Here is a 22643-nt window from a genome sequence, read left to right as displayed (position 1 = left end):
TTCGCTGCGCTTCTCTATCGATTTAATGATTTTTCATAGTCATTAATCGTTTGTCATTATCATTATCACATTATCATGAACATTATCATTATTATATTATTACTATTATTATTAATATTACTATTCTTATTCTTATTACTATTATTCTTATTCTTATTCTTATTGTTATTGTTATTATTATTATTATTATTATTATTATTATTATTATTATTATTATTATTATTATTATTATTTTTATTATTATTATTGTACGTACCGAACCCCCTTTATTTCCTCCAAAGTTTGTCAACGCTAGTCTACGAATATCGATAATTGAAGTCTCTAATTTTTGTTTAATGGCTATCGGCTTTTTTCTACCTTGTACCTAGGAAATTTTAGTTTCTTTTTTATATGAAATATAAACAAATTTATGGTATTATACGTATACACATCTATATACACTTTTACAAACAAAAAAAAAATATTTTAATCTACATAATTAAAGATATGAAATATTTGCTACTTATATATTTGTCAAATGTATTATTAGATTGGAAATATTTTACTATAGGATGGACAAAATTAGACTTAAAATATGTAAATGTTCTCTGTTAATCATACATTGTTTCTCATCATATCAGCTCAATTTGCCATTACCTGTCAATTTATACGTGCTATCCTATATTAAGATATTCTCAAACGATATTACTATGCAGTTCTTTAAAAAAAAAAAAATAAAAAAAAAAAACATGTAGAGAAACATACATTCTTATCTGCGCATAGGCTGCAATGCAATAATAATATATTGTGATGCTCACAAAGCACATAACACAATTTACCAAAATTGTAATGTTTAAATATTTCATGTGATTTTGGAAAATGTTATATCTTTTATTTCCTGCCAATTGTTTAATTTGTAACGTTGTTCTTTGTTCTTTTTCAATAAAGTAAGTAAACTGACCAAACTGATATTTTCATTATATCTTTGCAGATGTAATTGATCAATTAGATTTTTCTTAAAATTTCATATAGAAAATATTACAAATAAGTATTAACTTCGTGCTCGTGTTTATTAAGCTGAATTAAGATTTGTTTTAAACATTTATTAAATTCCTACGTATTACATAAGTAATATACATAATTTATAATAATTACACTTAATCTCTACCAGTTATAAATAATTAATCAGAATCTGACTCCCGCCTGTATTGTTGTTTTTGTAACTCATCTTGTAGTTCTAAAACATGTTCTATTGGTTTTGGTTTACCGTCGTCTCCAATTCTACAAGGTCGTACTACGCCTCCTCTAATGAAAATAAATGAATCAAATATTATTAATAAATAATATATCAGATTAGCACTATGATTTATTTTTAGTTTGATTTATTAAAAAAGAAAGCAAAAAAGAAAAGGCAAACCTCGTTAATTGATCTACAAGATTAACAAGTTGTAATGCTTCATATTCCTTTTGTTCTTCAGTCATACCTTCTAAAAGATTTGGTTTGATCTTTTCATAACAACCAGTTACTGGATTTATTCTTGAAATTATAATAATATTATTACGTTAAAAAAAAATATAATAAAATTGATATATCAAATGATTCATAATACATACTGCTCTTTATATTTTAAATATTCTTCGGTATCGCTATCTTCTGATTCAGAATATGATATCTTTTCTTGATTACGACCTAATAATCCCTTATTTGCAAACATCCCTGCTGCATTCCCATATCCAGTGTATTTTACCATACGGCTAACTGAACAATTAATATTTTATTAATATTATATTTCATCGAATAACATATAAATAGATAATTGAAAAAAAAAAAAAAATATTTAAAGTATATGATCTAATTTCATCTAATAAATCATTAAATAAACATATACCATTTTCCTTGCAAAGTATAAAGAGAAATTCAGCAACGATATCTCGCAACTTGGTAATTGGAGAAGTTAAAAGTTTACATAATTTTGCTTTTAAAGTTGTTCCCTCTTCTGGACGTTTCATTACATCTTTCAATGGTGGTAAAACCTAATGAATGTGTATAATTATTATTTTAATAATAGAAAAAATGAATCGTTATATCATCTTATAGGACAGTTTCAATTTAATATTATAATGTTACCTGTAATCTTATATATTTTCGAATAGATTTGTCTGCTTTTATGAGCCTAATAAGAACAGTGACGACTGGAGAGATATTTTCTAATAGATTTTCTGTATAATTTAATCTCTGATCTAAAAATTCCAATATAATAGATACCGTTGTAACATCAGTATTCTGATATATAGTATTGTTTTCATTGTTTTCGTTGGACTGCATCATTTGTATATAATTGTTCAGTGGTACAGTAGTTAATAAATTTATAACATTGCTAAAAGTAATATAATAAAAATAATATAGTGAATGATTTAAAAAAAATCTTTTCTATAAAAGCAATATTTTTTTAATGTCTAATAAGTTTTACCTTACGAGATCGTTATACTGCGACCAATTTTTATTATATAAAAATTTATATAAACATGTTGTTAATTTTTGATTTTTTTCTTGTTCTTCTATCACAGTGTCCTCAGAATGTATATATAAGTTAAATAAAACTTTTAAAATATCACAAATTAACATTACATCATCATTCTAAAAGGAAAATATAAATATTATTTATTATAAATAATATATAACACATATATAACACACATAACGTAGACTTGTACCTTGATAGAAAATGACATAGATACATTAGATTTATGTTGTTCCAATAATTCATCTAATATATTAAGTAAATATGAATCTCCATTTAATTCTTTCACAGTATTTCTTGTAGTTGTATTTAACGCAGTAATTATAAATAACATTTTAATGTCAAACAATTTCATCTCATAGGACGAATTGGCAGTATATTTATTAATGCGATTAATCAGATTTTCTAAACAATTTTTTTCTCTTACTAATTCTCGCACTTTAAAACTATGATATAATAAGTTACATAGTACTTTCGCAGATTCTACGGAAACTGAAAAGATAATATATAAATAAATTAATATAAAACTTTGTTGTATGTCATAGATATAATAATTACCATTCGTAGATGGGATCTGTTGTTCATTTTTCTTACAGTCAAGTTCTGCTAATCGTAATAATAACGTTACCATCTCTGCAGTAACAATTTTATCTAAATCAGTTTTGTCTCGGCTGTATATGGTAAAAAAATAAAAAAAAAATTTAGATCATATTTTTTTTTTGTCTATTTCTAATTATAATAATCATAATGAATAAAGTTTATTCATATGGAAATTATATTGATATAATTATTAAGAATTACCTACCTAAGTATACGTAATGCAGCTAAACAATTAAGATGCATAGATGCGTACTCAGATTTAGATAGATATTGATATAATTTCTCCCAGATTTGTTCTCTTAATTGACTATTACATATTCTTTCAATTTTAGTTTTGTCCTCATACTATAGATAAAATAAATCATATATAAAAATATATTATATTATATATGAAGAATTTAAAAGAAAATTTGTGCAAAAAATACATATCTTTTTACTGCAAAATATATTAGCTCTATTGTGTATATATGAATTACTCAAAAATATAAATATAAAACACATACAAACAATCAAACAAAGTGAAACTTATTAAACAAAAGTACCTTTTATTTCTTAACCTTTGCGTCCTTAGCAGAAATAATAAAATAATCTTACAAAATTGTATTTTTACTATTTAAAAAAATATAATAAATTAAAAAGTTATCATATATATAATGTGTCAAACAAACTTACATTTTTGATAAATATTTGAAGAGTATCTTTAGAAAATTCTTCGTATGTTCCAGAAATTAGTTTTCGCGCTAAATCATCCATAGTAATTGAATGATTCGATTCTTTTACTGGTTTTTGTTGCCAGTTTCGTTTATTTCTTTATATGTTTATCTATTTTAATATAATTATACATATATTATGTTTACATCAGCAGTCATCATTTTTATTTCATTCAAATACATTTCATTTCAATTTAATAAAATTAATTTACATTTATTATTTTTCTTCGAGTATGATGTTTATTATCGTATTCGTTTTTAATTCAATTTATTCTCATTAAAAGATTTTCTATTAATTAAATTTAAAACTGTATTTCACACTATTTGACAATATAACCTAACCTAAAATATATAAGATATAATACTATAAAAACTTCCTGAAACTGACAGACATCGAATAAAGAATGATTAGATTAGCACACAAGTATTTGTACGTAAATTCAAAGTAGGAAAGTATATCATAGAAACTATCTATTCTATGAACTTCTTTTCAACGTTATGGCAATAATGACCAATCAGAATATTCCTTAAGATTCTTATGGAAAAAGCGCGAAATCACGTGCAGAGAAAAGTACAAAGAAAAAAAAAAAAACAGAGTGTCCATTGAAATACAGATTTCTTTTATTAATTTTTGCATTTATTAATCTATAGGTTATTATAAAATAGTTGTTATTGTGTATTTTTTACAATATATTTAATGTCCAAACAAATTTTTATTTAGTTCACGCGTATAAAAGAATTTGTATCCAAGGTTAGTCCTTTTAAATTTTATTATTATTTCATTGAAATATTTGTTATTAGATATTGGATGAAAAACAACGTATATTAATGAACAATAAAATATTAAATATTTAAAAAAAATACAAAATTTAGTGGCATACAATATGAATCATAAATATTTGTACAAGAGACGTAAATGGTGTGAAATCAATGCTGGTGTGTTTCATGCAATTAAAAAACCAAAACCACCTAGGCTAAAAGTTAATAAAGAATCACGTAAAGAAATATCCAAGGATGTTGTTAAATCTATAAATAGTAAACAGAATAGTAAACAGAATGATCTTGAATTTTCTAATGTAAAAGAGATAGATCAAATAAATACCAATAAGGATATGATTATTGAAAAACCAATTCTGCAAGTTGATTCCAATAAACGACTTTTTAAAACAAATATTTCTAATTCAATAATTCAACAGCCTAATTTACCTAATGCAATAGTAAATCCAAACGTTAAATTGAAGGAATTGAATGGTCAGATTGGACGTAACGAATCAAAAAATTGCTTACATAAAAGTTCATGTAAATCATCAAAATCTATGGATTTATTTTTTGACGATGCTACCGATTTGAATGTAGATAAACCAGAGTTTGAAGTTATAATAAAGAAAAGCAAAATAGATGATATTTTAAAGGTATTGGAGGATGATTGGGCAGATGACGAATATGATACAATGGAGACATTAGTTACTAATAACATGAAAAATAATGTTTCTCCATTAAAATCTATTATTACACCGAGCAATTTAGAAATACCTTCGTCAAATGAACTTAGCAAAATGATATCAATGAATATTAAAGATACACCATCTATTACAAATAATAAAAATTCTTCTACTATACAAAATCTTGATGACATGACAGAAATTGAAAAAGAAAATAAAGAAAAATATTATCCTATATTTAATAAAGGATATTCTATGAAAAATGCGTATGTATAATGTGAATTTATATAATTATATATCCTCATTGGATTTTTACAATTAAAATTTATAATGTTTATAGAGAAAGTGACGTTACAAAGCTTACACATGGAACAAAAAAATCAACAAAATGGCAATTATCAGCAAAAGGTGGTGGCAATGAAAATCAATATCAATTAGATGCAGGTCAAAAGAATTTTGGTGCGACGCAATGTTCAGAATGTGGTATTGTTTATCAATTGGGTGATCCTGAGGATGAAAATGCTCATTTGAATTATCATAATAGCGTGAAAACTTTAAAATTCCAAGTAAGTAATTGAACAGTCGAAATAATTTAATAAAAATGTGTTTTAATTTTTTTTTTTTTTTTTTTTATATATAACATATATCATTCACATTCATATTATATGCAATAGGGTTGGAAAAATGAAAGGGTCATTTTGGATGATCCTTTAACATCAAGTAGAATAATTTTAATTGAACCAAATGATTCTAAACAATGTTGGAAAAAGGTATCTGAAATTTTAACTGTTGTAGATAGAGATTTAGGACTAGCTGATTCATCTCTTTCTAACTATACTGATAAAAAGGTAAATAAATATTGTTATTTGTTTCTTTGAGTATGTATCAGGATATAGATAAATAAATCCACATTCTCTTTAGGTATATTTATACATTAGAGAAAAGAATATATTAGGCGTACTCGTAGCAGAATACATAGAAATAGCACATAGGATGATACCAGACTTAATTGATTTGAATTGTTGTACTGCCGAAAGTACACCAGCTAAGTGTGGTATAAATGTTGTATGGACAGTAATGAGTCATCGCAGACAAGGCATAGCCACTAAACTTGTAGATATTCTCAGGTATATAGATGTTATTCCATATATATATATATATATATATATATATATATATATATATGTATATATTATTTGTAATTTATTTCTAAGTTTCAATACTATCACAGCAAAATCTGGGATATTCCTTACAAAGAACTTATTGTTTAATATTATTTAGAAAGTGAAAGTTACAGAGTTTATCATTATTATCTAAAGTCCATGCATTCTTAAACTTTGCGCTTAAAAAATATTACAAAGAAGATGAATCTATGTCTTTCATTTGTAGAATTAGAATTGGTATTTATAAAATCATTGTTCAATATTTCAGATCCAAATTTTTCTATGGATACATAATGTCCTTAGAAGATATTGCATTCTCTGTTCCAACTCCAAGTGGAAAGATATTTGCCGAGAAATATACTAAGACGAAAAGTTTTAAAGTTTATAGTTAATTTTGTTTTTACTTTTATCTCTTTCTGGACGATTATATAAAACATGAAAATTTCCAAATTGTATCGCTGATTAGATTCGTTGTTTATTTTCCATCGATCAAATTGATTAGTATATTATAGTAAATGATACTTGATTTTTCTAAAAATGTGTATCGGAACTTTTTCAAATAAACTTATCAGTATTTTAAAAGAGGTTTATCAAGTTATTGATAATATTTAAATCTTTATAATTAACTTTGACAACAAGTTTATTAATATCATAATATAATATATACAATACCTCACATATACAACTAATAATATACGTAGGGTCTTATATTGGTAAATTTTCACTTTGTTAAAGGATTTGTTTTATATAGGATATATAGAAAAATTAAATTACATTTATTTTTATAAAGTGTGTTTATATAAAAAAATTACAAGTATATGTATAAAAATATAGTTATTTTAAATAGATTATTTCGTCTTTCCCACAACCCTCCCAATTCCTGTGTTGATATGTACAAGCAATTAAACTAAATGATATGTACAAGCAATTAACTAAATGAAAACATTGCACAAATTCTACAATCTAAGTGAAATGCATTATTTTAAAAAATGATTGATTTGTACAAGTTTTTACATGGAATAGAAAAATGGGGGAAAAAAGAAATAAAATTAAAATAAAAAAAAATGAATAACTAAGTATAGACCCTTTGTTGATTAATGGTAAAATTTACCATTTTCCGCCCCACTTATTTTGTCTACTATAGCCAGACTTATAGCCTTGACCATTTGAACGATTCGTTCGTCCTTCCGCCCGTTTCGTTTTCCAGGCTTCGTATCTTTCGGCCATACTATATAACTCCTCTGGCACCATCTAATAAAGATTTGAGCACATTATTAAACTTATTATAATACAACAGGATTTAAAAAAAGACTAAATGCACAGAACTACATATAAAGCTATAGTAATAATTTTATAAATTTGAATATTATTATTATTACTTACTTGATTAGCCTCTTCCAAAATACTGATAAGTTCTTTGGAATGTGACCAGTCATTTTTGGTCATTAACGTTATGCTTTCGCCGGTTTTACCTGCGCGACCTGTACGTCCAACTCGATGGACATATTCTTCTATATCACGTGGAAAATCATAATTGAAGACATGCCTATAAACACACACACACATATATATATAAAAACGAAATCTTAGAAAAATGTTAGAGAAAGTGGGAAAATAAATAATAAAACATACGTTATATCCTCGATGTCAATACCTCGGCTGACAACATCTGTTGCAAGAAGAATTCGTACCGAGCCATTTTTTAAATCTTCTATGGCTTGTTCTCTGTCTTCTTGGTCTCTTCCACCGTGAATACTTTCATTTTTAATATACGAGAGAGATAGCTCGCTCGATATATCGTCTACTCTTGCTTTTTTAGAAAAAAATACAATAATCTTGTCTTCTGGATCCATATTGCGAATAAATTCATAAAACTGATGTAAAAAAAAAATATATATATATAAAGATTAATATTCTCTCATAAAATCAATTATATTATTTATTAAGAAGAATGATACTAATATAGAAAATAATTAATTTAGAGGAAAAAACATTGATTATACAATAACTTACCACATTCAATTTATCTTCCTCGTCGATCATATGAATATGTTGTTTTACTGTATGTACAGCTGATAAATTTAATGAACCAACAAATACTTGAATTGGATCTTTCATATATGATCGTGCTAAGCGTCTAACACCTGGTGGCCATGTAGCACTATTATAAAAATTAAAACAATATAAATATATTTTATATATACTTATATATATGTACGATACAAATATGTATATTAAATACCTTGTCATTATAGTTTGTCTATCGGATCTCACATCGAATAAACTTTTCCTAATTTGAGGTTCGAACCCCATATCCAGCATACGATCTGCTTCGTCTAGTACAAGATATGTAACAGATCTTACATCTATAGCTCTTGCTAATACAAGATCATTTAATCTTCCCGGTGTAGCTATGACTATTTGTACACCTTCTGTTACTATATCTATTTGATCTTGTCGATTACCGCCACCGTACAGACAAACACTAAAATAATGTCAGTATTTTTATGCAGTTGTTAATCAAATATATATATATATATATATATATATATATATATATATATATATATATATATATATATATAATTAAAAATGGAAATTAAGAAAATTTATTTACACATAATTACTTACGCTTTAATATTACGATACGAATATTTTCCTACTTCTTTTTCTATTTGTAACGCTAATTCTCTAGTTGGTGCCAAAATAAGAACATTGGGGCCAACTCTTTCATTAAAAGGAGTCTTTTGACCATCAATGTGAATTAATGCAGGCAAAAGAAATGCTAATGTTTTGCCTAATAATAATAATAACAATAATAATATTAAAAAATAATAATTATAGAATAATTAAATGCTTATAATTATAATAAAACAATATAAATATATAGTACAAACCTGTTCCAGTCTGTGCTATACCAATCATATCTTTGCCGCTAAGTAGAATTGGCCATCCTTGACGTTGTATTGGGCTTGGATTTGTAAAGCCTTGTTTTTTTATTTCTTCAAGAACTTGAGGATAATTCTATAATTGCATTTATATATATATATATTTATATTTCTTTTTTTCATACCATAACTTTTCAATCTTGTACTTGCATGGAAAGTTTGTTGTAATGTATTGTACTTACATGGAAAGCTTGTTCAAATGTTTCAATAGGATTAGGAATGCAAAATAGGTCGACATTACTTTCTTCATCGTCAAACACATGTTGAACTTCAATATTATTATTTTGTACCCTAATTTCTGCTACACGTTCTGCAGACATTTGAGTAATAACAGGATCTTCTTGATAAAAGTTCTTATATATAGGTGGATAAGTAAATGGTTCTTCATGCTGTTTAAAATATTAATTTAAATTATTATTTGTTCCGTTTAAGAATATATTTATAATTTAAAAACTTGAAATAAAATTTACACTTCTGTTAATTCGATTCAAATTGAATTTTGTTCCCTTTTTTTGTTCAGTTTTCACAGGTTGCGGAGTATCTTTTAATAATTCATCAATTAATTCTTTGGCATTATTTTGTGCTGCCGGAGTTCCGATTAAAGTAACTGTACTAATACCACATGTAGTAGATTGATTTATCTACATGTAAAAAATTGTAAAAAATATATTTAATTGTGTATTTAATTTCATAACTTCTATTAAATATTTAAATATTCCCCTTCATTAAATCTCTTTTAATATCAGTATTACACTTACTTGAATCCTTGTTTTACTTTTCTCTTGCAATTCTTTTATATTGCAACCACCCTTGCCTATAAGTTTACCTACTTTCTTAGAATCTATATTTATAATTAGATCATTTGATTTTGCTTGTTGTGAACCATTTTTGGAACTTCTAAAATTATTAAATCTAGTCTTTGTACTATAAATTTTTTTTCTAGTTACTTGTTCAGTTTCTTGTTCATCAAATGGATATTCAAATTCTTGATCACTATTCCATCCTTCATTCATTCTTAAATACAAATAAAAAAAGAATTACACTAAACCCAATGCAATAATTTTTAATTATTATATAAATAAATAAAGAAAAAAAATATATGAAATAAATTTATATATATATATATATAAAGATATAAAATATCCTTACTGTAATTCTGCCATTATAAATTTTATATTATATCACACGTTAATAAAATATGGAACTTTTCCTTTCAATTAAAACGACGTTGCGATGTATAAAATTTCAAAAGTAAAAAATTAATTCTGAATGTTTAGACACTTTTCTAAAAAGAAAAACAAAAATAACAAACGTTTATAATAATATTAAGTGAAATAAAATAACATATAATTATCACATGCAAACAAATAATATATTTACTTAATAAATGATAAATATATATTATACCTTATGTGTTTAATTAAACTTTAAATTAACTGTAAAAGAATCTACTACTACTAACAGATATTTGAAATAGTACACTTACGGAATTCCTTTTGGAAATGAACGAACTTTAGGTGAATTCCCTTTTTATACAACTTCCTAAACCGGAAATAGGAAATTTATAACAGGATGTAACTATTGCCATCTATAAAATTGGTACTTTCAATTGGCTCTAATACTTTTTGCCTAGTTATATTTAACCAATAGAATATTAAAGTCTCTCTTTTAACTATTTCTATTTCTAGGTTTAAAGTTTAACATTAAAGTTAAACCAATGAGAATCCGGCAAAAAAAAATAAAGGATAACGGTCGGCGATTGCCCATAATCATTGCGATTTTCGATTCCTTTTGCGCCATTTTGCCGTCATTTTCGTTAGTTTTGTTCTGAAACTCAATCTGGAGGTAATTTGAAAAAACGGATATAGGATCTTATTAGATTAGAGCCTTTTAAAAAAGATTTTTATATTCCGACTGACGTTGTACAGAATCGTGACCCACGTATGGTAGAACAATATAAATTAAAATAAAAAAGAATTTGGCTGAAGACTTCCTCAAAGATTATGCCCAAATAAATGCCGGATCTTTACAGCTTGCACGAAATCATAATATTTTACAGATAATCGACGTATGCCAAGATTATGAAAATGAGAATAAGTAAGTGTCATAATGATTTATTTGATTTTCTTTCTCTCCCATTTTTTTTTTCTTTTTTTTTCCCCTTCTTGTTTTTATTTAATTTTAACGTGTATTCATTATATGATGTTACAGATTAAGTACTCTTTTGAAGGAGATAATGGCAGAAAATGAGAATAAAACTATAGTATTTATCGAAACGAAACGACGAGTTGACGAAATTACAAGAAAAATGAAACGCGACGGTTGGCCAGCTGTTTGTATCTACGGAGATAAGACGCAGCAAAAAAGAGATTGGGTATTACAAGGTATAAATATAAATATATAAATGGATTTACTTTAATTTCATATTATTGTACACATGTTATTGTTTAGATTATATTATTACAAATGAACATTTTATTATAGATTTTAGATCAGGCAAAGCACCTATTCTTGTTGCAACAGATGTAGCTGTACGTGGACTTGGTAAGTTAATAACACTTTCTCTATTCCTATTACAGTATAAGATAACAGTATGGTATAATATCAATTAATTCTTTGTTATACAAGGGGATCTATAATTAAGGCAGTAAATAACGGAATAAATCATATTTATCCAAATTTTGTACCAGAAGGATATTTGTGCAATGCACTCTTCTAGTTATACGATTTAGTAGGATAGTAAAAAAAGAGCATTATTTTAGAATTTTATTATTAGCAAAAAAGAACCAAATGATATCTATTGAAATTGATTATTTATAAATTGTTGATAAAAGCTTATTTAGAAATATTTTGAAAATAATTTGCCGCGCGCTTTATCAATAATTCCTCTTATGAAGCTAAAACAAGAATTTAGTAAAAAAGAAAAGAAAAAAAAAGGAAAAGAAAAAGAGAAATTGATCATACAAATAGGATTTAGTAAAAAGGATAATATATAAAAATTTGCTGCCTAAGTGTACATATATATATATTTATAGTTATACGTTGATATACTAAAGTTATATATATAATTTAATTATAAATGTTAGGATTCGTTGTTTATTTATTTTCCGTCGATCAAATTGAGAAGTATACTATAGTAAATGATACTTGGTTTTTGTAAAAATGTATCGGAACTCTTTCAAATAAACTTATCAGTATTTTAAAAGAGGTTTATCAGGTTATTGATAATATTTAAATCTTTATAATAATTAACCTTGACAACAAGTTTCTTAATATCATAATATAATATATACAATACCCAACATATACAACTGATAATATACGTACGTCTTATATTGGTAAATTTTCACTTTGTCAAAGGATTTGTTTTATATAGGATATATAGAAAAATTAAATTACATTTATTTTTATAAAGTGTGTTTATATAAAAAAATTACAAGTATATGTATAAAAATATAGTTATTTTAAATAGATTATTTCGTCTTTCCCCCAACCCCCCAATTCCTGTGTTGATATGTACAAGCAATTAAACTAAATGATATGTACAAGCAATTAAACTAAATGATATGTACAAGCAATTAACTAAATGAAAACATTGCACAAATTCTACAATCTAAGTGAAATGCATTATTTTAAAAAATGATTGATTTGTACAAGTTTTTACATGGAATAGAAAAATGGGGGAAAAAAGAAATAAAATTAAAATAAAAAAAAAAAAGAATAACTAAGTATAGACCCTTTGTTGATTAATGGTAAAATTTACCATTTTCCGCCCCACTTATTTTGTCTACTATAGCCAGACTTATAGCCTTGACCATTTGAACGATTCGTTCGTCCTTCCGCCCGTTTCGTTTTCCAGGCTTCGTATCTTTCGGCCATACTATATAACTCCTCTGGCACCATCTAATAAAGATTTGAGCACATTATTAAACTTATTATAATACAACAGGATTTAAAAAAAGACTAAATGCACAGAACTACATATAAAGCTATAGTAATAATTTTATAAATTTGAATATTATTATTATTACTTACTTGATTAGCCTCTTCCAAAATACTGATAAGTTCTTTGGAATGTGACCAGTCATTTTTGGTCATTAACGTTAAACTTTCACCGGTTTTGCCTGCGCGACCTGTACGTCCAACTCGATGGACATATTCTTCTATATCACGAGGAAAATCATAATTGAAGACATGCCTATAAACACACACATACACACATATATATATAAAAAAGAAATCTTAGAAAAATATGTTAGAGAAAGTGGAAGAATAAATAATAAAACATACGTTATATCCTCGATGTCAATACCTCGGCTGACAACATCTGTTGCAAGAAGAATTCGTACCGAGCCATTTTTGAAATCTTCTATGGCTTGTTCTCTGTCTTCTTGGTCTCTTCCACCGTGAATACTTTCATTTTTAATATACGAGAGAGATAGCTCGCTCGATATATCGTCTACTCTTGCTTTTTTAGAAAAAAATACAATAATCTTGTCTTCGGGATCCATATTGCGAATAAATTCATAAAACTGATGTAAAAAAGAAATATATATATATATAAAGATTAATATTCTCTCGTAAAATCAATTATATTATTTATTAAGAAGAATGATACTAATATAGAAAATAATTAATTTAGAGAAAAAAACATTGATTATACAATAACTTACCACATCCAATTTATCTTCCTCGTCGATCATATGAATATGTTGCTTTACTGTATGTACAGCTGATAAATTTAATGATCCAACAAATACTTGAATTGGATCCTTCATATATGATCGTGCTAAGCGTCTAACACCTGGTGGCCATGTAGCACTATTATAAAAATTAAAACAATATAAATATATTTTATATATACTTATATATATGTACGATACAAATATGTATATTAAATACCTTGTCATTATAGTTTGTCTATCGGATCTCACATCGAATAAACTTTTCCTAATTTGAGGTTCGAACCCCATATCCAGCATACGATCTGCTTCGTCTAGTACAAGATATGTAACAGATCTCAAATCTATAGCTCTTGCTAATACAAGATCATTTAATCTTCCCGGTGTAGCTATGACTATTTGTACACCTTCTGTTACTATATCTATTTGATCTTGTCGATTACCGCCACCGTACAGACAAACACTAAAATAATGTCAGTATTTTTATGCAGTTGTTAATCAAATATATATATATAATTAAAAATGGAAATTAAGAAAATTTATTTACATATAATTACTTACGCTTTAATATTACGATACGAATATTTTCCTACTTCTTTTTCTATTTGTAATGCTAATTCTCTAGTTGGTGCCAAAATAAGAACATTGGGGCCAACTCTTTCATTAAAAGGAGTCTTTTGACCATCAATGTGAATTAATGCAGGCAAAAGAAATGCTAATGTTTTGCCTAATAATAATAACAATAATAATATTAAAAAATAATAATTATAGAATAATTAAATGCTTATAATTATAATAAAACAATATAAATATATAGTACAAACCTGTTCCAGTCTGTGCTATACCAATCATATCTTTGCCGCTAAGTAGAATTGGCCATCCTTGACGTTGTATTGGGCTTGGATTTGTAAAGCCTTGTTTTTTTATTTCTTCAAGAACTTGAGGATAATTCTATAATTGCATATATATATATATATTTATATTTCTTTTTTTCATACCATAACTTTTCAATCTTGTACTTGCATGGAAAGTTTGTTGTAATGTATTGTACTTACATGGAAAGCTTGTTCAAATGTTTCAATAGGATTCGGAATGCAAAATAGGTCGACATTACTTTCTTCATCGTCAAACACATGTTGAACTTCAATATTATTATTTTGTACCCTAATTTCTGCTACACGTTCTGCAGACATTTGAGTAATAACAGGGTCTTCTTGATAAAAGTTCTTATATATAGGTGGATAAGTAAATGGTTCTTCATGCTATTTAAAATATTAATTTAAATTATTATTTGTTCCGTTTAAGAATATATTTATAATTTAAAAACTTGAAATAAAATTTACACTTCTGTTAATTCGATTCAAATTGAATTTTGTTCCCTTTTTTTGTTCAGTTTTCACAGGTTGCGGAGTATCTTTTAATAATTCATCAATTAATTCTTTGGCATTATTTTGTGCTGCCGGAGTTCCGATTAAAGTAACTGTACTAATACCACATGTAGTAGATTGATTTATCTACATGTAAAAAATTGTAAAAAATATATTTAATTGTGTATTTAATTTCATAACTTCTATTAAATATTCAAATATTCCCCTTCATTAAATCTCTTTTAATATCAGTATTACACTTACTTGAATCCTTGTTTTACTTTTATCTTGCAATTCTTTTATATTGCAACCACCCTTGCCTATAAGTTTACCTACTTTCTTAGAATCTATATTTATAATTAGATCATTTGATTTTGCTTGTTGTGAACCATTTTTGGAACTTCTAAAATTATTAAATCTAGTCTTTGTACTATAAATTTTTTTTCTAGTTACTTGTTCAGTTTCTTGTTCATCAAATGGATATTCAAATTCTTGATCACTATTCCATCCTTCATTCATTCTTAAATACAAATAAAAAAAGAATTACACTAAACCCAATGCAATAATTTTTAATTATTATATAAATAAATAAAGAAAAAAAATATATGAAATAAATTTATATATATATATATATAAAGATATAAAATATCCTTACTGTAATTCTGCCATTATAAATTTTATATTATATCACACGTTAATAAAATATGGAACTTTTCCTTTCAATTAAAACGACGTTGCGATGTATAAAATTTCAAAAGTAAAAAATTAATTCTGAATGTTTAGACACTTTTCTAAAAAGAAAAACAAAAATAACAAACGTTTATAATAATATTAAGTGAAATAAAATAACATATAATTATCACATGCAAACAAATAATATATTTACTTAATAAATGATAAATATATATTATACCTTATGTGTTTAATTAAACTTTAAATTAACTGTAAAAGAATCTACTACTACTACTAACAGATATTTGAAATAGTACACTTACGGAATTCCTTTTGAAATGACCGAACTTTAGGTGAATTCCCTTTTTATATACGCTACTTAAACCGGAAATAGGAATTTATAACAGGATGTAACTATTGCCATCTATAAAATTGTAAGATTGGTACTTTCAATTGGCACTAGTACTTTTTGCCTTGTGATATTTAACCAATAGAATATTAAAGTCACTCTACTAACAATTTCTATTTCTATGGTTAAAGTTTAACATAAAAAATAAACCAATGAGAATCCGCCACAAAAGAATAAAGGATAGCGGTCGGCTACCGCCCGTAATGGCTGCGGCTTTCGTTTCCTTTTGCGTCATTTTGCTGTGTTTCGTCAGTTTCGTTCTGAAACGTGTTTTGTATACGTTAAATTTATCTAGAGCTCCTAATCAAGCACTCATATACGTATTATCATAAGAAAAAGATTTTTTTTTATAAAGAATTCAATATGGGACGCTATAGAAGGTATATATGAATTAAATTATTATTAATTAAATTTAAACAAGTTAAAGCTTAGTTAAGAGTACTTTACAATGATTAGAATAGAATGAATTATTTTTAATTATATAACGAAGGATTTAATTTTTTTTACAATACAAGTCATTTTCATATCTACGATCTTTCGAAAAGATTTAATATTATGTATTTTTATTGTATTACTTTAGTCCTGAGTTATACTTTTCTAACCTCTCATTTCCAGCTGGAATTAAAATTACAGATTAAAATTTTAAATATATGAGTTGATTAATATATAACAATTAAATATTATAATAAATCTATCTTATGAGGAAAATATTAAAGAGGAGATTTTTGTTTTTTTCAAAAATATTTTATCCAAATCAAATAATATGTATATTAATAGAAATATTTTTGTGTTAACGAAATTTTTTGTAATCTTTAATTAAAATAATAAAAATTTGTTAAATTTTAGTCGTAGTCGTGACAGAGACAGGAGACGCAGATCAAGAACAAGATCTCGTAGTCGATCACCTAGAGATAGAAGAAGTTGGGGTGGAGGTGCTGGTCGTGATAGAGGTATCAGTGGTCGTAACAACCGAGGTCAACCCGGAGCTAATTTGAGAAAACCAAGATGGGATCTTAGTAGATTAGAGCCTTTTAAAAAAGATTTTTATATACCGACTGACGTTGTACAGAATCGTGATCCACGTATGGTAGAACAATATAGAAGTGAAAAAGAAATTACTTTAAAAGGAAAAAATATACCAAATCCTGTTTTTACATTTGAAGAAACAGGTTTTCCTGATTATGTACTTAAAGAAATCAAGTAAGTTGAAAATAATAACATTGTTATTGTATTGAATGTATGTAATACATAATATAATGATATTTTTAATTTATCTGCAGAAGGCAAGGTTTTAGTGAACCTACATCAATTCAGGCCCAAGGTTGGCCAATAGCATTAAGTGGACGAGACATGGTTGGAATTGCATCTACGGGATCTGGTAAAACATTGTCATATATACTTCCTGCTATTGTTCATATTAATAGCCAACCGAAATTGAGCCGAAAGGATGGCCCAATAGCATTGGTATTAGCTCCTACAAGAGAACTTGCTCAACAAATACAACAGGTCGCCGATGACTTTGGTCATTCATCGGGTATAAGAAATACTTGTTTGTATGGCGGTGCTCCTAAAGGGGCTCAAGCTAGAGATTTAGATGGAGGTGTCGAAATAGTTATAGCTACACCAGGTAGATTGCTAGACTTTTTGGAATCAGGAAGAACCAATTTGAAAAGATGTACATATTTAGTATTAGACGAAGCAGATAGAATGTTGGATATGGGATTTGAGCCACAAATTAGAAAAATTATAGAACAAATAAGACCGGATAGGCAAACATTAATGTGGTCGGCCACTTGGCCGAAAGAAGTGAAGAATTTGGCCGAAGATTTTCTTAAAGATTATGCCCAAATAAATGTCGGATCTTTACAGCTTGCAGCAAATCATAATATTTTACAGATAATCGACGTATGCCAAGATTATGAAAAAGAGAATAAGTAAGTGTCATAATGATTTATTTGATTTTCTTTCTCTCTCTTTCTTTTTCTTTTTTTTTTTTCCCCCTTCTTGTTTTTATTTAATTTTAACGTGTATTCATTATATGATGTTACAGATTAAGTACTCTTTTGAAGGAGATAATGGCAGAAAATGAGAATAAAACTATAGTATTTATTGAAACGAAACGTCGAGTTGACGAAATTACAAGAAAAATGAAACGCGATGGTTGGCCAGCTGTTTGTATCCACGGAGATAAGACGCAGCAAGAAAGAGATTGGGTATTACAAGGTATAAATATAAATATATAAATGGATTTACTTTAATTTCATATTATTGTACACATGTTATTGTTTAGATTATGTTATTACAAATGAACATTTTATTATAGATTTTAGATCAGGCAAAGCACCTATTCTTGTTGCAACAGATGTAGCTGCACGTGGTCTTGGTAAGTTAATAACACCTTCTCTATTCCTATTACAGTATAAGATAACAGTATGGTATTATATCAATTATTTCTTTGTTATACAAGGGGATCTATAATTAAGGCAGTAAATAACGGAGTAAATCATATTTATCCAAATTTTGTACTAGAAGGGTATTTGTGCAATGCACTCTTCTAGTTATACAATTTAGTAGGATAGTAAAAAAGAGCATTATTTTAGAATTTTATTATTAGCAAAAAAGAACCAAATGATATCTATTGAAATTGATTATTTATAAATTGTTGATAAAAGCTTATTTAGATATATTTTGAAAATAATTTGCCGCGCGCTTTATCAGTAATTCCTCTTATGAAGCTAAAACAAGAATTTAGTAAAAAAGAAAAAAAAAAGGAAAAGAAAAAAAGAAATTGATCATACAAATAGGATTTAGTAAAAAAGATAATATATAAAAATTTGCTGCCTAAGTGTACATATATATATATATAGTTGTACGTTGATATACTAAAGTTATATATATATAATTTAATTATAAATGTTAGGATTCGAAAACAATATAGAAAGCATAGAAATATTTTAGAACTATATTGAATAGGAGGAAGAGAGCCAAAGATATATATGTAGCTAACGCGGCTGGATGTTTGTTTGCATTGCAGAGGCACATTGCGCGCAGGCCCACGCCGGGTAATGCAAAGCATATTGGGGGTGCCCGCCGCCTCTTTGTTCGGTGGTGCACTAGTTTGCATTGTCTGCGCTGGCTGCGGCGCGTGCCTCTATCCGTCAATTACGTGAAGGGCCAGTCCGGGCCAAATCGGGATCTACTTTACTACCTACATACTGGATATCTCAGTCCTACGCTGCGCTGTACGCCATCTGGGCTGACCAGGTCGTTGTTGCCAGAATAGTGTCCCCTGCGTTGGCTGCTCGAGCTAATCAGACCCAACAACGGTCCGATGAGGCGGTGGCATGAATAGCAGATGCCAGAGCCTCAATGTGCCCTGTAGCAACAGAGCGGCGGAGGCTGTAGCTGGAGCGAGCGCAAACAGCCAGGCCCTGCCCGTACGTTGCTAGCGACACTCGCCCACTGCCTAATTTTATAGTATGATAGTCAAATCAAGTTAATCGATATACACATGATATATACGTTACATATAAATACGTATGTACGTATATACATATATATATATATCTCTATATATATCTATATATTTACAAACAACACACTCTCACGAACACATAGATGCATACACACATACATACATATATGTATACGTATACATATAATATTTATATCCATCTAAACTATTTTACACTTCCTTCTATTCCTTCTAATCCATGTGATAACTATATTTCTCTATTCTCTCATCATTCTCATATTTTATATTACTAACTATAATCTTCAAATCAAATTCTCTAAGTATCCGTGACTTTGGTCCATTTTCTAATATCGATCTCTTTTTCTCTATCCTTTTAGATTGATATCGTCGTCTCTGAAGCGTACACATCAGATATATATCTAATTTTCATTAATTATACAATTCATTATTTTTTCATTTTTTGTACTTCGATATTTTTAGAAAGTGACTGAAGTCATTTTTAATATATAAGAATTATTTCTTTGTTTTAAATTTTTATACTTTATAAATGCTCTCTAAACGCTCTCTAAAGAATCAGTATAAATTCAGCTCTCTACAAAAAAGTATAAAATAAAAATAAATAAATTATATATATATATATACACACATATATATATATATATACATACATATATATATATATATATATATATATATATATATATATATATATTTGTTTTAGGAATTACTACACTTTTATTATTTTTTATTTTCGTCATAAATTATTTACTTTATTACATTTCCATTCTTTATAAGCATCAAGAATGATCTATGGTTTCTTAACTAGTTATTACATATTTGAAAAAAAGAATCAACTAAGATTACAGTATACAATGAAACTAAAGTCATATATATATATATATATCTTTTTTGGAGAGTGTATTAACTTTTCATTTATTCTACAATTTATATTTCGAAGTATAAAATCTATATCTGATGCAGTGTATTTCATTTGTCGTTACACTGCTTTCTACATAACAGAGATGTGTGTTTTAAAAAATTTTATTTAATAGGAGAAACTATTAGCTGACGTAATTCCTTCATTTCAGACGTTGAAGACGTCAAGTTTGTTATCAACTTTGACTACCCTTCTTGTTCAGAAGATTATGTTCATCGAATTGGACGTACAGGTCGACGACAAAAAACTGGGACTGCTTATACATTCTTCACACCTAATAATTCTAACAAGGCTAATGATTTAATTCAAGTATTAAAAGAAGCAAATCAAGTTATAAATCCAAAACTTTTAGAACTTGCAGAAGGAAAATCTGCAGCTTATGGAAGGCATAGAGGTTGTTATATTGATAATTATTTACTATTTATATATTATTCAAAATGATTAATAGATCATGTATTTCAGTTATTATTCCTTATGATATATAATTTCTTATGTCATTTTTATTTTTTCTTCTTTTTCATTCATTCAATTGCTCTTATAAAAAGTTTAATTATTTTAGTCCAATGTATAGTAAGATTTTGAATATGTGCAATAAATATACTTCATATATATATATATAAATATATATAAACAGGTGGAAGAAATCGATGGCGAACTCGAACAGGTCGTAATGGTAAAGAACGAAGTTATACAAGAAGTCGAAGTCGAAGTCATAGTAGAGAACGTAATGGACGAACGAATCGTCGAAGTTATAGTCGTAGTTATTCCCGTAGTCGTAGTCCAGTGAATAATCGTACGGGTAAGTGAAATCAAAATGATTAAATTTCTATGTAGAATATTAATATTATAAAATTATAATTTTTCAAATGAATTTCAATATTCAAAGGAACTCTTTGAAATTCGACACTTTATTTATTTATTTATTTATTATTATTATTATTTTTTTTTTCAGAAGTTATTGGAAAAAGTTATTGGAGTAGCGAAAGATGATCTTCTAGTAATTAGTTTACAAGACAATGATATATAACGCATGTAAATTCTTACATCTGTTATAAGATGAAAGTAATGTGTGTGTTATACATATGTACTGTAAAATCTCTATTTAACAATATTCTTATCATGCATATAGCGTGTACTTTATAATAGAGTATACAATTGAATATTATTAATTCACGTGAATCTCTTTCATCCATTTTTATTTACCATCTATTTATATACAAATACATATGTGCACAATATTTTCAAGATTCTGTAACAAGAATGTTTTGTTACAAAGACAAAAATTTAAAAAAACAAAAAAAAAGACAAAAAATATATATATAATAAAGGAAAAAAAAAACAAAAAAACAAAAAAAAACAAAACAAAAAAAAACAAAAACTAATGCAATAATATTCAACGTATGCCTGCTATAATTATAGTAGTATTGATCAAATTAATTAATTAATTAGTTTTCTTCAGTGGAAAGTATAAAATTATTAGACAGAAGAACATAAATTGTTGAAAAAAAAAATTTATATAGAATTTATTTAATTTATGCTTTCATATTTGCAATGCGTATTAATTTTGGTAGATTAAGTTTATTTGTACAAAATAGAAAAAGAAAAAAAAAAACAAACAAAACTGACAGATTGTAGTATAAGAATGATCTAACATCGAATTTATTAATCATGATAATATCAGTATAATGATTTTATTTAAAAAGTGATTATCGTGAATGTAAAACATAATTTGAAGGT

At 26.6% G+C, this 22643-nt stretch overlaps 5 protein-coding genes and 1 long non-coding RNA gene across 9 annotated transcripts in view; 3 read left to right on the top strand and 3 right to left on the bottom strand.

Moving 5' to 3' along the window:
* The window catches only part of LOC124430992 (synembryn), a 7671-nt gene extending 3505 nt beyond the window's left edge, over window positions 1-4166 (bottom strand). Inside the window, exons 1-11 of one of the 3 annotated variants that reach the window (XM_046978317.1) lie at window positions 3774-4166; window positions 3644-3667; window positions 3307-3446; window positions 3060-3134; window positions 2695-2993; window positions 2451-2617; window positions 2108-2357; window positions 1869-2013; window positions 1594-1738; window positions 1397-1516; window positions 1-1284 (exon numbers count right to left, since the gene is read on the bottom strand). The exon at window positions 1-1284 is cut by the window's left edge and continues 3505 nt beyond it. In XM_046978317.1, the coding sequence (XP_046834273.1) occupies window positions 1161-1284; window positions 1397-1516; window positions 1594-1738; window positions 1869-2013; window positions 2108-2357; window positions 2451-2617; window positions 2695-2993; window positions 3060-3132 (1323 nt within the window). In that variant the 5' untranslated portion in view covers window positions 3133-3134; window positions 3307-3446; window positions 3644-3667; window positions 3774-4166 and the 3' untranslated portion in view covers window positions 1-1160. Of the gene's footprint in view, window positions 1285-1396; window positions 1517-1593; window positions 1739-1868; window positions 2014-2107; window positions 2358-2450; window positions 2618-2694; window positions 2994-3059; window positions 3173-3306; window positions 3447-3643; window positions 3668-3773 lie in introns of all 3 variants that reach the window. The other 2 variants (XM_046978316.1, XM_046978315.1) reach the window with 2 other exon arrangements.
* Window positions 4167-4524: 358 nt separating this feature from the next.
* Window positions 4525-6992, top strand: LOC124430990 (N-acetyltransferase ESCO1). The gene is made up of 6 exons (XM_046978314.1): window positions 4525-4562; window positions 4685-5519; window positions 5594-5819; window positions 5928-6101; window positions 6175-6380; window positions 6685-6992. The coding sequence occupies exons 2-6, from the start codon at window positions 4696-4698 to the stop codon at window positions 6806-6808; spliced, it is 1554 nt and encodes a 517-aa protein (XP_046834270.1). The 5' UTR covers window positions 4525-4562; window positions 4685-4695; the 3' UTR covers window positions 6809-6992.
* A 223-nt stretch (window positions 6993-7215) lies between these two features.
* Window positions 7216-10857, bottom strand: LOC124430988 (probable ATP-dependent RNA helicase DDX43). Its single transcript, XM_046978312.1, has 11 exons — window positions 10772-10857; window positions 10514-10649; window positions 10123-10378; window positions 9835-10005; window positions 9547-9753; window positions 9314-9440; window positions 9048-9213; window positions 8430-8901; window positions 8049-8290; window positions 7800-7962; window positions 7216-7667 (listed from the first exon to the last, which is right to left on the bottom strand). Exons 2-11 carry the CDS (start codon window positions 10525-10527, stop codon window positions 7524-7526), a joined length of 1962 nt encoding a protein of 653 aa, XP_046834268.1. The 5' UTR covers window positions 10528-10649; window positions 10772-10857; the 3' UTR covers window positions 7216-7523.
* An 809-nt stretch (window positions 10858-11666) lies between these two features.
* Window positions 11667-12290, top strand: LOC124430991. Its single transcript, XR_006943887.1, has 3 exons — window positions 11667-11748; window positions 11849-11908; window positions 11993-12290. It is a non-coding gene; the product is annotated as an uncharacterized LOC124430991 (long non-coding RNA).
* Window positions 12291-12302: 12 nt separating this feature from the next.
* Window positions 12303-16414, bottom strand: LOC124430989 (probable ATP-dependent RNA helicase DDX43). The gene is made up of 11 exons (XM_046978313.1): window positions 16327-16414; window positions 16069-16204; window positions 15678-15933; window positions 15390-15560; window positions 15102-15308; window positions 14871-14997; window positions 14608-14773; window positions 14038-14509; window positions 13655-13896; window positions 13400-13562; window positions 12303-13267 (listed from the first exon to the last, which is right to left on the bottom strand). Exons 2-11 carry the CDS (start codon window positions 16080-16082, stop codon window positions 13124-13126), a joined length of 1962 nt encoding a protein of 653 aa, XP_046834269.1. The 5' UTR covers window positions 16083-16204; window positions 16327-16414; the 3' UTR covers window positions 12303-13123.
* A 259-nt stretch (window positions 16415-16673) lies between these two features.
* Window positions 16674-22379, top strand: LOC124431083 (probable ATP-dependent RNA helicase DDX17). 2 transcript variants are annotated; one of them, XM_046978511.1, is made up of 8 exons: window positions 16674-16874; window positions 17341-17694; window positions 17775-18428; window positions 18545-18717; window positions 18818-18877; window positions 21058-21300; window positions 21541-21705; window positions 21862-22379. In XM_046978511.1, exons 1-8 carry the CDS (start codon window positions 16858-16860, stop codon window positions 21894-21896), a joined length of 1701 nt encoding a protein of 566 aa, XP_046834467.1. In that variant the 5' UTR covers window positions 16674-16857; the 3' UTR covers window positions 21897-22379. The 2 variants fall into 2 exon arrangements, with proteins under 2 accessions (XP_046834467.1, XP_046834466.1); XM_046978510.1 differs by having other exon boundaries at window positions 21859-22379.
* The last annotated feature ends 264 nt before the right edge of the window (window positions 22380-22643 follow it).

The sequence above is a fragment of the Vespa crabro genome, chromosome 20, assembly GCF_910589235.1.
Source record: "Vespa crabro chromosome 20, iyVesCrab1.2, whole genome shotgun sequence".
Lineage (NCBI taxonomy): Eukaryota > Metazoa > Arthropoda > Insecta > Hymenoptera > Vespidae > Vespa > Vespa crabro.
This window is presented reverse-complemented; position numbering and strand designations above follow the sequence as displayed.